This window comes from Neophocaena asiaeorientalis, unplaced genomic scaffold (assembly GCF_003031525.2).
Source record: "Neophocaena asiaeorientalis asiaeorientalis breed wild unplaced genomic scaffold, Neophocaena_asiaeorientalis_V1.1 scaffold338, whole genome shotgun sequence".
Lineage (NCBI taxonomy): Eukaryota > Metazoa > Chordata > Mammalia > Artiodactyla > Phocoenidae > Neophocaena > Neophocaena asiaeorientalis.
This window is the reverse complement of record NW_020175405.1, coordinates 340,087-358,078: the sequence shown is the minus strand read 5'-3', so window position 1 is coordinate 358,078 and position 17,992 is coordinate 340,087. Positions and strand designations below refer to the sequence as shown.

General features: G+C 37.0%; 1 protein-coding gene across 1 annotated transcript in view; it reads left to right on the top strand.

Moving 5' to 3' along the window:
- The window catches only part of CUL5 (cullin 5), a 98,925-nt gene that overhangs the window by 31,910 nt on the left and 49,023 nt on the right, over positions 1-17,992 (top strand). The window contains exons 3-7 of the mRNA XM_024766969.1: positions 4,936-5,035; positions 12,512-12,688; positions 14,577-14,718; positions 16,127-16,272; positions 16,355-16,435. Of these exons, the coding sequence (XP_024622737.1) occupies positions 4,936-5,035; positions 12,512-12,688; positions 14,577-14,718; positions 16,127-16,272; positions 16,355-16,435 (646 nt within the window). The remainder of the gene's footprint in view (positions 1-4,935; positions 5,036-12,511; positions 12,689-14,576; positions 14,719-16,126; positions 16,273-16,354; positions 16,436-17,992) is intronic.

Here is a 17,992-nt window from a genome sequence, read left to right as displayed (position 1 = left end):
GTGTCCCCTGCATCGGCAGGCGGACTCTCAACCGCTGCGCCACCAGGGAAGCCCCAGATTCTATTTTTAAAAAAAATTTTACTTTAGTTTTTGGCTGCGTTGGGTCTTTGTTGCTGTGCATGGGTTATCTCTAGTTGTGGCGAGCATGGGCTACTCTTCGTTGTGGTGCGTGGGCTTCTCATTGGCATGATGTCTCTTGTTACAGTGGCATCTCTTGTTGTGGAGCATAGCTCTAGGCATGCAGACTCAGTAGTTGCAGCACGTGGGCCCCACAGCGTGCAGGCTTCCATAGTTGTGGCACATGGGCTCTAGGGTGCGCAGGCTGCAGTAGTTGTATCACGCGGGCTCAGTAGTTATGGCTCTTGCGCTTTAGAGCACAGGCTCAGTAGTTGTGGTGCACGGGCTTAGTTACTCCATGGCATGTGGGATCTTCCCGGACCAGGGCTCGAACTCGTGTCCCCTGCATTGGCAGGAGGATTCTTAACCACTGTGCCACTAGGGAAGTCCCTTTATTTCTTTCTTGTTAGTAATTTTTCTTTTTGTTTTTCGTTTTCCTTTAATCCATGCATTATCTAGGAGCTTAAATTTCTAGATAGTGAAATTTTAAATTATTTATTTATGGATTATAATCAGAGAAATAGCCTATAAAATTATCTTCTTAAAATTTTGTATGTATGCATGTGCTCTTAGGAAAAAGTTATATTTTTGTGAGTTGCAAGAATCTCTACCTAATAAATCATAGCCATTAATTGTATTTTTTTTGGCTGTGCCATACGGCTTGTGGGATCTAAGTTTCCCGACCAGGGATTGAACCTGCGTCTCCTGTGCTGGAAGGCAGATTCTTTACCACTGGACCACCAGGGAAGTCCCCAGAATACCTATTTTTTTGCACCAGCGTCACACTATTTCTCTTTTACTCCCTGTTTAACTTGAGGAAGTTGAAATACTTTGGAATATTTCTTACCTCTTCTTCTCTCATCCCTTCTGTCTGTCCTCTTGAAACCTTTAAAAAGTTTTTACTTCATCATTCTCCCACTCCTCAACCCCTTGATTTTTCTAATATAGTTAAGTATTTAAAAAGAATTCCCTGGGGGACTTCCCTGCTGGCGCAGTTGTTAAGAATCTGCCTGCCAATGCAGGGTACACGGATTTGAGCCCTGGTCCGGGAAGATCCCACGTGCTGCGGAGCAACTGAGCCTGTGTGCCACCTGTGTGCCACAACTACTGAGCATGCACTCTAGAGCCTGTGTGCCACAACTACTGAAGCTGTGTGCCTAGAGCCTGTGTTCCACAACAGGAGAAGCCACTGCAATGAGAAGCCTGTGTGCAGCAACGAAGATCCAATGCAGCCAAAATAAATAAATAAATAAACAAATAAACAAAATATTTTAAAAATAAATAAATAAAATAAAAAGAATTCCCTGGGACTTCCCTGGTGGTCCAGTGGTTAAGATTCCATGCTCCTGTGCAGTGGGTTTGAACCCTGGTCAGGGAACTAGATGCCGCAAGCGACATCGAATATCCTGCACATGGCAACGACGATCCAGTGTGCTGCAACTAAGACCTGGTGCAGCCAAATAAATAAATACATAAATAAATATTAAAAAATAAATAAAAAGAATTTCTCTTAACAGCATGTCTCTTTTTAAAAACACTTAGTTATGGGCTTCCCTGGTGGCGCAGTGGTTAAGAATCCGCCTGCCAATGCAAGGGACACGGGTTCGAGCCCTGGTCTGGGAAGATCCCACATGCCGCGGAACAACTGAGACCGTGTGCCATAACTACTGAGCCTGTGCTCTAGAGCCCGTGAACCACAACTACTGAAGCCCACGCACCTAGACCCCGTGCTCAGCAACAAAGAGAAGCCACCGCAATGAGAAGCCCGCGCACTGCAACAAAGAGTAGCCCCCACTCACCGCAACTAGAGAAGGCCCGTGCACAGCAACGAAGAGCCCACACAGCCCAAAATAAATAAATCTTAAAAAAAAAAAAAAAAGATAAAGTGCATCAACGAGAAGTACATCCAACTATATGAGTAAATAGTAGAAACGTGTTGAGTAAAAAAATTATTTGAAAAAATTATTTGATAATAATTTCTATAACGTTCAGAAACCCTCATAGTATGTTGTAAAACTTGAAAATAAAATGACAGATTCAGGCTTAGTTACTTCTGGGGATGGATGAGAGAGTAGGATTAGGGAGAGGAACATAGAGGTCTTTAAGGGTATTATCATCATACAGTCCTCAAGTGTATTATAATACATTCCTCAAAATGTGTATGAAAATTGACCAGGAGACTTGACATGTTCTATTGTGTGGTGGTGAGAAGTATTGTGTTTCAAATAAGAATGTATTGAAGATATTCTTCCATGATGTAACAACATATAGGAGCACCTGGAGGTTGAGGAAAGGGAGCTGGAGAAGATGTATTGATCACAAGTTGGACTCTTTCCTGGGTACCCAACTCAACACCATTCCCTCTTGCCTTATGAGACTCAAGTCACGTTTGAGCCCTTCTGACATGTACCTGCAGTGGGTATGAGTAGGCAGGGATACTAAGGTAATCCTATTTTGGGGAGGTATGGAACTCCTTTGATGGGTGACTTTTGCTCTAAAACTCTTAAATAGCTTTACCAAACTTTCTTAGAACTGCTGTGTAGTCTAAGACTCTTGCTACCCAACCTTCATCCTTCCTACTCTTCCCTACAGGGATCAGACCAGCATTGTGAGCTTATGTTTTGCCCAGCTTCCTGTAGCTCACTTCCCATTGTCCCTCACAGGCATTACCCTCAATCAATCTCTCTTGCATTTCTGATCCCATCTCTTTTTTGGAAAACCTAAACCACTGCATGGGTCAATATGTGTGAAGTGCTTGGTACATCGTAAGCAGTCAATACATGCTAGTTTGTGTTATAGTAAATTAAGTAAGAGATGATGGTAATTTTGACTGTGGTAGTGGTGATGGATGGAAATGTCCAAATTGGAGAGACATTTAGCTGATGGATACAATAGGACTGTGATTGAATTATAAAAGGGTTAGTTTGCCCAGTTTCTTGCTTATCACTCCCCACTTCACACTTGACAGCCAAGCCACATTGATTTGTTAATAGTTCACTGCATACACCCTAGTGATCTATAGTTCTTTACTCACATTGTGACTTCATAAAATATCCTTCCCCCACCCTCCTTTGCGTGGCAAAATCCTACTTGTTCATTGAGATAAGCTTAGGAATCAACTCTTCCAGGGAGTCTTCCCTTTTTCTTTTTACCAGTCACTTCCATCCTTTCCTTCTCCTTGGGTTCCTAAACCATCTTATGTTTATAGGCTTAGTAGTCATAAACATTGAAATATAATCAATCTATTTTTGTATCAGTTTCTTCTTTTAGACTCTAGATTTCTTTAGCCATGAGGTGAGATTGCAGAGGTATTACAGGGGTCAATTAACCATTTTGTACTTTATTTATTTATTTATTTTTTTTGCGATATGCGGGCCTCTCACTGTTGTGGCCTCTCCCGTTGCGGAGCACAGGCTCCGGACGCGCAGGCCCAGCGGCCATGGTTCACGGGCCCAGCCGCTCCGCGGCACGTGGGATCCTCCCGGACCGGGGCACGAACTGGTATCCCCTGCATCGGCAGGCAGACTCCCAACCACTGCGCCACCAGGGAAGCCCCATTTTGTACTTTATTCAAAGAGCAATGGGAAACGGTTGGAGGACTTGAAATATAGAGGCAGTAAGATGTAATTTGAGTGTTATGATGATCACTTTAGCTACTGTTGGATAGATTAGAGGGGTGCAAGAGTAAATTAAGGGAAATGGTTTGATGTGGGCTCTAGAGCCCAATTGCCCGTGTAATTGCCATATACTAGCTGGGTAATCTTGGGAATGTTACTTAACCTTTCTTTGCCTCAGCTTCCACATCTGTAAAATGGCAATAAAATAGTACTACTTCAGGGTTGCTGTGAAGGTTAAGTGAGTTAAAACAGCTTAGAATAGTATTTGGCATATAGTAAGCAGTTAGCTGTTACCTATTATCTTGTTATTTAACAGATATTTGTGTGCTTACTACATCTGCTCTGGGCCAGATACCACTATTAAGCCGAATTTAACAAATGATGAAAGCAAGTTCAAATTAATATGCAGACAGAACTTTAGATTATAATTATGTCCCTAAGAATCTGAATGTAAAACAGACTATTTGGCCATTGTTATAATGTTACAATTCTAGAGATATTTTTCGGTTTTTTTGACATTTTTTATGGTGGGGGCTCTATAAAGTACTGGGGAACATTTTTTGAATAAAAGAATCCCCAGTATAAGACTCTATCCTTTTGTTATGTTTCCCTGCTCTACAATATAGTAATTAAAAAATTCTCTCTGTGAACATGTATTAATATTAAATATATTTCTATAATGAATGATCTTTGGGTAAAATATGTCAGATTTATAGTTTAAAGAACTTTTGTTTCTGTTTATTTTAAATAAAGGAGGCACAGTGGTAATTGATGTGTAAATGTGATGAATGTATGGGGGAAACTAGGAATTTTGCTGTAATGGTATTTAAATTACAAATTTTCTAAAAAAGGATAGTTTATATATATTGTGTTATATATTAAAGGATTTATACTTGTCTTTGCACAAGAAAATATTGATAGTATTTAACTTTGGGAGTCTGATTGGGAGATCCTTTTATAATTTAAAAATTTAATCAGTAAGTGGCAAAGATTTAAGGAAAGCAATGACAAAGAAAATAGAAGCAAATGTTTATATATGAAGTGGCTTACAAAGAATGCTTGGTTCATGTGAATGGATTCAAGCACCCTTGAATGGTCCATGGAAGGGTGTCCATGGTCCATGGAAACTGTATTGAAACAGAACAGAGTTCTTTGTTCTTTTTCCAGTGTTAATGTTTGTTTACCTGCTTTATTTTTACAGGGATGTACATGCAGTCTGTCTCTGGGATGATAAAGGCCCAGCAAAAATTCATCAGGCTTTAAAAGAAGATATTCTTGAGTTTATTAAGCAAGCACAGGCAGTAAGTTTTGCATCTATATATTATTTAAGACTTTACTCAGAGAATATCATATTTTCTGGTTTTGAATGTAGGGCTTCCTGAAGTAATTTTAAAATATCACATTAACTTTTTTTTTTCACATTAACTTTTGACACACTTGGCTAAATAAATTTTTTAATGAAATGATTGTCATTTGTTGTTTTTACCCCCCTCCCTCACTGACATTTCTTTCAAAAGAATATATTATCCTCAATTAAAATATGCTATAAAAAGAATTTCATTTTTAATACATTCTTTAGAAATCCCCACCACCATTATTTTTTGGCCACACATCAGTTCACATAAATCATTTTTTTCCTCACAATTAATACTTACTCTTTTCAAGCTGACAGCAGTTTTCTTCAATTCTAAATACTTCTCCGACTGTAATTCTTGGACTGTCCTTTGCATTGCTGCTGCTGAGCTGAAATTCAGCACTCTTGAGTTGATGATATGTATAAGTGTTTAATATTATTGAAATGAAGATACAGCTCATTTAGGTATTAGGTCAGTTACGCAAGAGCTAGTTTGTTTTTGTCTTTATTAACACCTTTGTTTTTTGGGAAAAATTAATGCAGAGGTAAAGTATTATTTCAGATCAACTCTGGCATCACTAATGCATCCTTTACCACTTTGGAGAAGGGCCTAAAGACATGAGATTATTTTCCTTTCTATAAAATGAAGTTTGAAAACTAGAGAGCTAGAATTTGTTATTCTTTATTTGAAATTTTACATCATTGTCTTGTACAACATTAGTAAAAGTCTGTTAGAAATCTTGTTGAATATTAATAAGTATTAGCAGTTGGAAATTAAAAATGAATATATAACTTAAAGGAAGATACTGAAATTGAATATATGATTGGTATATATTTAATTCTGTTAGTAGTCACTACCATGAGAAAATAAGAATGATGTCACATTGGATGTTACTTACAAAATGAAATGTTTTATTGATGACACCATTAATTCTGCTGTCTTGATCAATGATTGTTTAAAAATTAGAGTTTTATAAGGAAATTTTTTTTTTAGGAAATTATCTTTTAATGAAAATAAATCATCAGGTTTGCTTAGAAAAATTAAATGTTTCAATGTCACAGTTTAATCAAAACATACATTTTTCTAGAACTGATTTAGGAAAACAGTTTCTGCTTGCATTGGAAAGCATATCAGCTTATCTGTTTATGACTTTTGGTGAAGATAAATTATGTTTATTTCAAATTGATAGAGCATTATTTCTTAGTTTCTGGAAATGGGCTCACAAAGAATCATCTTAGAAATATACTTCACACTAGAAAACAAAGTATGTTCAGGGTTTGGAATGATGTTTGGAACGATCCAGGAAGGTTTGGAATGTAGACCTTAGCAAGAACTCGAGGTTGGGATTTAGTGCCACTAATTCAGAGCAGTTAAATTGCAGGACTGGCAGTACCAGACATGGGTGTATAATTTTAAAACATTTAAAAACTTTTAAGAAGATCTAGCTTTGTGAGTTTACTAGTCAGTTACTAGACTAATTGAGTTTATCCTGTTAGGAAGGACCAAATCTCCCAAATAGGACAGTAAGCATTAAAATGTTTATTATAGCATTATTGAAAATGATGAAAAGAAATAAAAATAAATATGCAATGCTTGGAAAGTTATTAGGATATTGAATTTTTTCTTGTTTTGTTTGTTTTGTTTTTAAGATTAACGTAACCCTTCTATTTGTATTGGGTTGGCCAAAAAGTTCGTTCGGGTTTCCTGTAACGACATATGGAAAAACCTGAACAAGCTTTTTGGCCAACCCAATACATAATTCTGTGGCTTAGCAATTTGGGCTAGGCTTACCTGATTTTGCCTGAGCTTATTAATATGGCAGCAGTAAGGCTCTTCAGGGACTGGATGGTCTAAGAGAGCTTTTCTCATATTCCTGGTGTTTGGTACTATCCTGGCTTCCCTCTGGGGCTTTTTCCCCCTCACATGGTTTCTTGTTCTCAAGGAAACAGTCTTTGAGGTGTGATAGTGTAATCTTGCAAATCTCTTCAGGTCTTGGCTCAGAAGTCTCACAATGTCACATCTACAGCATTTTGTTGGTCACAGTTAGTCACAGGACCAGCTAAAGTCCAGTGGTGGAGAAATAGACTAGGATCTTTAAAAAAAAAAAAAAAATTGAGATATAATTTACATACCAAAATTCATGCTTTTAATAACTGTATAATTGTGTGTGTTTTAGTATATTCATAAAGTTGTACAACCATCACCCACTAATTTTAGAACATTTTCATCAGCCCATATAGAAACTCTGTACCCATTAGCAGTTACTTCCGCATGACCCCCCCGCCCCACACACACACACTTTGGCAAACACTAGTCTACTTTCTGTCCCTATGGATTTGTTTATTCTGGACATTTCCTATAAATGGAATCCTACAATATGTGGCCTTTTATGACTGACTTCTTTCACTTGGGATAATGTTTTCAAGGTTCATCTATATTGTAGCATTTAGCACTATTTCATTCCTTCTTATGGCAGAATAATATTCTGTTGTATGACTGTGCTGTATTTTGTTTACCTGTTTGTCATTGATAGACATTGGGTTCTCACTATTTTTTGTCTGTTTTGAATAATGCTGCTGTGAACATTTGTGCACAAGTGTTGTTTTAGGTATAATTGACACATAACATGATACTAGTTTCAGGTGTACAACATAATGATTCAATATTTGTATATATTGCAAAATGATCACCACAGTAAGTCTACTTTCACATCCGTCACCATATGTAGTTACAAATTTTTTTCTTGTGATGAGAACTTCTAAGATTTACTCTTCTTAGCAACTTTCAAATGTATACTACAATTTTTTCGATACGCGGGCCTCTCACCGCTGTGGCCTCTCCCGTTGCGATGCACAGGCTCCGGACACGCAGGCCCAGTGGCCACGGCTCACGGGCCCAGCCGCTCCGCGGCATGTGGGATCCTCCCTGACTGGGGCACGAAACCGCTTCCCCCGCATCGGCAGGTGGACTCTCAACCACTGTGCCACCAGGGAAGCCCATACTACGATAGTATTAACTGTAGTCACCATGCTGTATATTACACCTCTGTGACTTTTTAATTTTTAAAATTTATTTATTTTTGGCTGCATTGGGTCTTCATTGCTGCACGTGGGCTTTTCTCTAGTTGCGGAGAGCAGGGGCTACTCTTTGTTGTGGTGCATGGGCTTCTCATTGCGGTAGCTTCTCTTGTTATAGAGCACAGACTCTAGGCACGCGGGCTTCAGTAATTGTGGCATGCAGGCTCAGTAGTTGTGGCCTGTGGGCTCTAGAGCACAGGCTCAGTAGTTGTGGCGCATGGGCTTAGTTACTCCGCGGCATGTGGGATCTTCCTGGACCAGGGCTCGAACCTGTGTCTCCTGCTTTGGCGGATGGATTCTTAACCACTGTGCCACCAGGGAAGTCCCCCTAATTTTTTTTTATAACTGGAAGTTTGTACCTTTTGACCCCCTTCACCCATTTTGATCCCTCTCCTCCCCATCCCTCTGCCTGGCAATCACCAATCTGTTCTCTGTATCTGTGAGCTTGGGGGGTTTTTTTGTTGGGTTTTTTGGGTTTTTGGGGGTTTGTTTTTTGATTCCACATGTAAGTGAGATCATAAGGTATTTATTTGTCTTTGTCTGACTTATTTCACTAAGCGTAATGCTCTCAAGGTATCCATGTTGTCACAGATGGCAAGATTTCATTCTCTTGTATGGCTAAATGATATTCTCTTGTGTCTATATACCACATTTTCTTTATCAGTTCATCCATTGTTGGACATTTAGATTGTTTCCATGTCTTGGCTGTTGTAGATAATGCTGAAGTGAACATGGGGGTACATATATCATTTTGAATTAGTGTTTTTGTTTTCTTTGGATAGATACCAAGAAGTGGAATTGCTGGAAAATATGATAATTCTATTTTTAATTTTTTGAGGAATCCCATGCTGTTTTCCGTAGTGGCTGCACCAATTTACATTCCCACCAACAATGTACAAGGGTTTCCTTTCTCCACATCCTCAGCAACACTTATTTGTTGTCTTTTTGATAATAACCATTCTAACAGGGATGGGGTGATATCTTATTGTGGTTTTGACTTGCATTTTTCTAGTGATTAGTGATGTTGAGCATCTTTTCATGTACCTGTTGGCCATCTCTGTGTCTTTGGGAAAATGTCTATTCAGATCCTCTGCTCATTTTTTTAAAATTAGTTTATTTATTTATTTATTTTGGCTGCATTGTGTCTTCGTTGCTGAACGCAGGCTTTCTCTAGATGTGGTGAGCAGGGGCTACTTTTCGCTGTGGTGCTCGGGCTTCTCATTGCAGTGGCTTCTCTTGTTGTGGAGCATCGGCTCAGTTGTGGCTTACGGGCTCTAGAGTGCAGGCTCAGTCGTTGTGGCACAGGGGCTTAGTTGCTCCATGGCATGTAGGTTCTTCCCAGACCAAGGATCAAACCCATGTCCCCTGCATTGGCAGGTGGATTCTTAACCACTGTGCCACCAGGGAAGTCCCTCTGTTCATTTTTAATCAGAATTTTTTTTTTTTTTTTGCTATTGAGTTGTGTGAGTTCTTTATATATACTTTGCATATTAACCCCACATCAGATATATGATTTGCAAATATTTTCTCCCATAGATTGCCTTTTGTTTTGTTAATGGTTTCGTTTGATATACAGAAGCTTTTTAGTTTGATGTAGTCCCATTTGTTTATTTTTGCTTTTGTACCTTTGCTTTTGGTGTCAAATCCAAAAGATCATCACCAAGACTGGTGTCAAGGAATTTGCTACCTATGTTTTCTTTTAGAAGTTTTATGGTTTCAGGTCTTATGTTCAAGTCTTTAACTCATTTTGAGTTAATTTTTGTAAGATAGTTGTCTAGTTTCATTCTTTTGCATGTGGCTGTCCAGTTTTCCTAACACCAATTATTGAAGAGACTGTTCTTTCCCCACATATATTTTGACTCCTCTGTCATAAACTAATTGACCAACTATGCGTGGGCTTATTTCTGAGCTTTCTGTTTTGTTCTGTTGATCTGTGTGGTCTGTTTTTATGCCAATACCATACTGTTTTGATTACTAGCTTTGTAATGTAATTTGAAATCAGAAAGCATGATGCCTCCAGCTTTGTTCTTATTTCTCAAGACTGCTTTGGCTATATGGGGTCTTTTATGGTTCCATACAAATTTTAGGATTCTTGGCTCTATTTCTGTGAAAAATGTCATTGGAATTTTGATAGGGATTGCACCGAATCTGTACTACTTTGAGTAGTGTGGACATTTTATTTATTTATTTATATTTATTTTGGCTGCCCTGCATCTTAGTTTTGGCATGCGGGATCTTCATTGTGACGTGTGGACTTCTTAGTTGCGGCATGCAAACTCTTAGTTGTGGCATACATGTGGGATCTAGTTCCCCGACCAGGGATCGTACCTGGGCCCCCTGCATTGGGAGTGTGGAGTCTTACTCACTGGACCACCAGGGAAGTCTCAGTGTGGACATTTTAACAATAGCATTGTAACAGTCTGTGAGCACAGAATATCTTTTCATTTATTTGTGTCTTATTCAGTTTCTTTCATCAGTGTTTCAGTGTAGGTCTTTCACCTCTATAGTTAAATTTATTCTTAGGTATTTTATTCTTTTTGATGTGATTTTAAACAGGATTCTTTCCCCCTAATTTCTCTTTTTGGTAGTTTGTTATTAGTTTATAGAAACTCAACAGATTTTTGTATGTTGATTTTTCTATCCTGCAACTTCACTTAATTCATTTGTTATTTTTTGGTGGGGTCTTTAGTGTTTTTCTGTATATAATATCATGTCATCTGCAAATAGTGACAGTTTTATTCCTTTCTTTCCAATTTGGGTGCATTTTATTTCTTTTTCTTGCCTAATTGCTCTGGACAAGATTTCAAGTACTGCTTTGAAAAGGAGTGGTGAGAGTAGGCATCCTTGTCTTATTCCAGATCTTAGAAGAAAAGATTTCAGCTTTTCACCATTGAATATCATGTTAGCTGTGAGCTTGTCATATATGGCCATTATTACATTGGGGTGCATTCCCTCTATACCTACGTTTTTGAGAGTTCTTAATCATAAATAGATACTGCATTTTGTCAAATCCTTTTTCTGCATCTATTGAGATGATCGTATGAGTTTTAGTCATTCTGTTAATGTGGTGTATCACACTGATTAATTAGTGAATGTTGACCCATCCTTGCATCCCTGGAGTAAATCCCACTTGATCATGGTGTATGATCCTTTTAATGTGCTGTAGAATTTGGCTTGCTAGTATTTTTTTTCAGAATTTTTGCATCTGCATTCATTAGGGATTCTGGCTTGTAATTTTCTTTTTTTGTGGCATCTTTGTCTGATTTTGGTATCAGGGTAATACTAACCTTATAAAATGAGTTTGGAAGTGTTCCCTGTGTTTTGGAAGAGCTTAAGAAGGATTGGTATTAGTTCTGGTTTAAATGTTTGGTAAGATTCACCAGTGAAGCCATCTGATCCTGGACTTTCATTTGTTGGGAATTTTTTGATTATGAATTCAGTCTTGATAACTTACCAGTAATCTATCAGATTTTTTTTCCCTCACCATTGAGCTTTTTTGATTATATGTTTCCAGGAATTTATCCATTTCTTATAGGTTGTCAGATTTGTTGGTGTTTAATTGTTTGTAGTAGTCTCTCATGATCCTTTGTATATCTGTGGTATCAGTTGTAACGTCTCCTCTTTCATCTTTGATTTTAGTTATTTGTGTCCCCTTCTTGGTGAGTGTGCACAAGTTTTTTGTGGGTTTTTTTTGTTTGTTTTGTTTTTGTACACAGATGTTTATAGCAGCATTATTCATTATAGCCAAAGGTGGAAATGACCCAAATGTTCATCAGTGGACAAACAGATAAAAAAAGTGTGGTATGTCCATAAAATGGAATAGTATTTAGCAGTAAAACAGAATAAAGTACTGACATATACTACAACTTGGACAAGCCCTGAAAAACTATGCCATATAAAAGGAGTCAGTCGTAAAAGTCTACATATTATATAATCTCATTCATATGAAAGTCCAGAATAGGCAAATACATAGACACAGAAAACAGATTAGTGGTTGCTTAGGACTGCGCAGCGAGGGGGGGAACTAGGAAGGGAGGAAGGTAAGGAAGGTAATAGCTAAAGGATATAGGGGGTTTTTTAATTGAAGTATAATCGACATATAACATTTTATTGGTTTCAGGTGTACAACATGATTTGATATATGTATATATTGTGAAATGTTCATTACAGTAAGGCTATGTGAACAAGTTTTAATTTCTCTTTGATATATATATGTATGTTTTCTTTTGGGTATAATATAGGTTATACAGTAAATAAAATATTTTAAATTTATGGCATGAATATGTTCCATTATTCTTTAAAGCACCTGTATTTATTTAAAATTGGTATGATTCTTTGTTTTCAGCGAGTACTGAGCCATCAAGATGATACAGCTTTGCTAAAAGCTTATATTGTTGAATGGCGAAAATTCTTCACACAGTGTGATATTTTACCGAAGCCTTTCTGTCAACTAGAGATTACTTTAATGGGTAAACAGGGCAGCAATAAAAAATCAAATGTAGAAGACAGTATTGTTCGAAAGGTAAGTTAGTTTTCCCATTGTTCCCTAATGTTCTTCAGAAATAGGGTGAGTTGAAGACTTTTGAAAGAAATTTACACTGAAATGAGTTTTTCTACTTCACATATAAATTCCTTTTCAGCTTTTGCCAGGTTTTATTGAATAATATTAGTTTTCTTTCGTCTTTTTTTAGCTTCAGTTCTCTTCATCTTTTATGTGGTCTTAAGCTGTAAATCTGTGTCTTCAAACATTACCTCATTTGCTTTTCCTTTTCACTTTCTCCTTTTCCTAGTTTTATCTTCATAATTTTATTTCATTATTCTTTCTCTGTACTTTTACCTTTCTATAAATTCAGTTACTTTTTTTCTGTTCAAAAAGTCTTTCCTTATTAGGTTACCTTCTGGTATCTTTGTGTTTAATTGTGGCTAAACTGCTGTCATCTTTATCATTTTTTTACTTAATTCTAGTTATTATAAACTCAGAATGTACCATGTTTATTTTCATATTTTGCCTAGTTTCTAGTTAAAAGCTCTGTGCCCAGTAACAACTCATGAATTAATGGAAAGAACTCAGCTCTGAAATTGAAGAGTCCCAGGTTTCCCTTTCAATTCTTCAGTCAATAATGACCTAAGCTTGCTGTCCTCATTTTTCATATTCATAAATACACACACACACACACACACACACACACACATATACACACACATATATTTCTACTTGTGAGAATCAAATGGAACCACAGATTTGAAAAGTAAAAAATGCCATTTGAACTTTGAACAACTCACTGCTTGCTGTGATGGTTCTAGCAATCAGCTCAGGCATTTCAATAGTGTCTTGGACCTTGTTGCCCCTTCCCAGCCTTAAAATTTGTACTAATGCTGACAGCATACTCATGAATACGTATATGCCATTTTCATCATTTAAACAACATCCATAGTGTGGATTTGTATATTCTTTTCTTTTTGAGATTCATTACCAAACATTTTCATTTGGTCCTTTTCACATTTATCATATATTTGTACAAACATTCATATGACCATCCCAAACACATATCAGTATCTCTGAAATACAGCCTTGGAACTGTAGGGAAAGTGACATTTTCCATGTATTACCATATTAAATTTTACAACAACCACTTGAAATTTGTACTGTTATTTTCACTATTTTACAGAAGAGAAAGCAGGCAAATAAGTAACAGCTGGAATTCAAATCCAGTTGTGTTTGATTCTGAAACACTTGTTCTTTTGTCAGTATTTACCACGTGATAGTTACCAAATTTAAATATACTGCTTTCCTGGGACTTCATTGGTGGCGCGGTGCTTACAAATCCACCTGCCAGCGCAGGGGACATTGGTTGATCCCTGGTCCGGGAAAATCCCACCTGCCACAGAGCAGCTAAGCCCTTGCACCACGACTACTGAGACTGCACTCTAGAGCCCACAAGCCATAACTACTGAGTCTGTGTCCCACAACTACTGAAGCCCGCACACCCTAGAACTCACGTGCCGCAACTGCTGAGCCCATGCACCGCAACTACTGAAGCCCTTGTGCTCTAGGGCCTGAGTGCCGCAACTACTGAGCCCACGTGCTGCAACTACTGAAGCCCAGTGCGCCCAGCCTGTGCTCCGCAACAAGAGAAGCCACCGCAATGAGAAGCCCACACACCACAATGAAGAGTAACACCCGCTCACCACAACTAGAGAAAGCCTGCGCGTGGCAACGAAGACCCAAAGCAGCCAAAAATAAAAATAAATAAATAAATATGTTGCTTTCCTGTAGTATTCAAGTGAATGTAGGTCTAAGAATTTTATTTCCTTTTTTAGCATTTGTACTTAAAATTTTTTGTGTGTATTTATGGTACTTGGTATATTAATAATTGAAATGATGGCATATTTTCTTCTTTTTTTCCTAGCTCATGCTTGATACATGGAATGAGTCAATCTTTTCAAATATAAAAAACAGACTTCAAGATAGTGCAATGAAGCTGGTACATGCTGAAAGATTAGGAGAAGCTTTTGATTCTCAGCTTGTCATTGGAGTAAGAGAATCCTATGGTATGTTCTGAACCTTTATGATCAAATTGCCTTTTCATGGAAATTAAGACAATTATAGAATAGTAGTCTCAAAGTTATGTTTATTAGAATATAGTCACATCTACTTTTAGTGTCACATGAAATTAAGAGTACATAAAAGATATTCTGTTTTAATGAAAGCTACAAAAGTTTATATTCGTGTGGTTAATATTTATTTTCTCCATTTCACTCATTTCTTGGCTAGTAAATCTTTAGCAACCTATATTAGAGAAATGTAGATTCGAGTCTCTAGCTTATGAAAGGTAACTGGTTTTACACTTATATTTTTAGGACATCAGTTTATTCCATGTGTACATTCTGGAGTTTCTAAACTTTTCAGTGTCTGATAGTGATACTCTCATTTTTCGTTCAATCAAATGTGCTGTTTCCTCTGACCAGAATACTTTTCTTCCTCTTTTATTTGCTAACTCATCCTCATTCTCTGTTTCCTCGTGGAGGCCTTTCCTAATTCCCAGAGTAGGTTAGGTGCTTCATAGTACCTGTGCTTCTCTGTCGTAATACTTCAGTGTATTTAACTGTGTTCTTGACACTATATCTTTACTGAACATAGAATGCCTGATGCAAAATAGTTGCCGATAAGAAAGTTTTATATAAATGAACCTTTATTTATCTTTGACTTGCTTTCTCCATTGCCATTGTGTTTCTTTAGGTATCAAGTCTAGATTTTCATTAGCCATGTCCCTGAAATTTATTTATTTTTATTTCAACTGCCACCAGTTAAGACTTCTTTGAATTCTACTTCTAGACTTTTCAGACAGTCTTCTTATAGTGATGTTATTGCTATCATTTAGCCCTTATACTTTCACAAGATTAATTTTTAAGTATAATTTTATTGGTGTTTTTCTTACCCATTTAGTGGTAGGCCATGCTAAATTCAGGTTACTTAGCCAGAGATTTGAGGTTCTCCATAACCATTCCTAACTTACTATTCTACCTTACCTTCTATTAACCTTATAATCCACGCAGACAACCTCGTTGTTATACCTCAATTTGATCTTGTGTTGTTCTACTTCTGAATATTTACTTCCTTTACTAATCAGTGTAAATCCTACTTTGTTCCTAAAGACTCAATTCAAATCCCATCTTTTCTGTGAATGGTTTCTTGATCATCCAGTTTGAAGTCAGTCTCTTTCCTATTCAAAAATAAAATAGTTCATGTTATCTATACTATTTGTCACTTTACTACTCTGTACTATTATCTTTTTAAGTTTCTTATAAAGAAGGATTTTGTCTTTCATGGCTTTATGTTCTCTTGAGCATTGTCACAGTTCCTTGAACATGACTCCTCAATATTTGTTATTTCATTTATTGTACTCAAAATACTGATTTGAATCATAATTAGAGTAAAATTTTATTTTCTGTTTTTCAGTTAACCTTTGTTCTAATCCAGAGGATAAGCTTCAAATTTATAGGGACAATTTTGAGAAGGCATACTTGGATTCAACAGAGAGATTTTATAGAACACAGGCACCTTCGTATTTACAACAAAATGGTGTACAGAATTATATGAAATATGTAAGTGAGAACTTAGTATATGTGGTAATTTGAGCTATTTTCTTGATTTTCTTAAAATGATTGCTATTTTGCTTCTGGACAGGCAGATGCTAAATTAAAAGAAGAAGAAAAACGAGCCCTACGTTATTTAGAAACAAGGCGAGAATGTAACTCTGTTGAAGCAGTAAGTAATTTTGTAATTGTTTATTCTTTGAGATTATTTGAAGTACAGTAGCCCAGGGGTGGTATATACATGAAGCAAGTAACATTATTTATCCTTTCTCACTTCTGTGACCAATATTACTAATTTATTTTAGTACTCGTTCCTAGTGTACAACTTCAGAAGGCACGTTACTCAGAACTCATTGTTCTTCAGAGCTAATGTGCAAGATAAAATCTGTTTGCCATCCCTGCTCTAGACTTTTCTAAATTTAATGTACTTAATTTTTAATCAATCTCCTTCTATTATGTTTTGTGCCTACCTAAAGTTAACCATATTAGGGATTTTCAGGTATCAAGTAAAGTATGCTCCTGAGAGATACAGTTGATTCTCAGTATTGATGGTAATTACATTCTGTAAAATAGTGGCTGCGAATACTGAATGAATGAGCACCAAACCGTTACTACTAGGGGATATTTCTTCTTTTTATGTGAGGGTGTTTTCAAACTTTTCTTGTCATGAGATAAAATATTAATTACTTGATAAGAGAACATCAGTCTTTTAAATAGTTTTTATTTATTTTATGTTGTAAGTTCCTCATTAAAAGAAAGAAATGATCAGAGGTAGTAGCCATGCTACAGTGTCTATTCTGGTGTTTTCTTTTACATGGATGATGACCTTAGTGTGCTTTGTTAAGGAATTTAAGAATCAAGTTTGGATAGTCTTAGAAATTGCTCAAATATAGCAATAATATTTCTTCCAGTTCCTTTTAGTCTTTGGAGCCTACAAACTAGATTTAGATTCGCATTCAAAGAAGTAACATTCCAGTTTGCTTACAACCAGACATGTTTCAACTATGGATGGGATTTCTTTTTTTCTCTCTTCTGATTTTTCTTTGGCTTCTTCCATCTTGAGTGATAGTCATGTTTATTTGTTCAGAAATTGGACTGAGTTGGATTGTTTTTCCCTTTTTTGTTTGTTTTGCTTTTTATTGTGTACAGTATATATCCTCTTTCATATAACTGATATTGGCCAGAGATGGGGGCAGATTTAGTGGTTGCTTATAGAAGTTCTCTATAGAGATTTAAAGCCAGGCTTGAACTTCATTCAGAAGGTAGGGAGGCCATTGAATATTTTTTAAACAAATAATGCTATGCTCAAACTTAATCCGTCAGAAAAATTAATCTAGTGTCAGTATGAAAGATTAATTGGAGTGGGGGGGACTTCCCTGGTGGTCCAGTGGCTAAGACTCTGTGCTTGCAGTGCATGGGGCCTGGGTTCGATCCCTGGTCAGGGAACTAGGTCACTCATGCCACAACTGAAGATCCTGTGTGCTGCAGCTAAGACCAGCACAGCCAAATAAATAAATTTTTTAAAATTGGAGTGGAGAATAGCTTGGAATAGGAAGTGGGAGGCTTTTGCGATAATTCAAGCAAGGTATTAGGAGTGCCAGGTAGGGTTATAGCAATGGGAATGGAAAGAAAGAGGGTAGAGACAGACTTCCCAGAGGTGGAACATTGTAATATGAATGGGGCTGATGTTGGAGAGAACTGAGTTAACAGTGTTTCTAAGGTTTTGGCT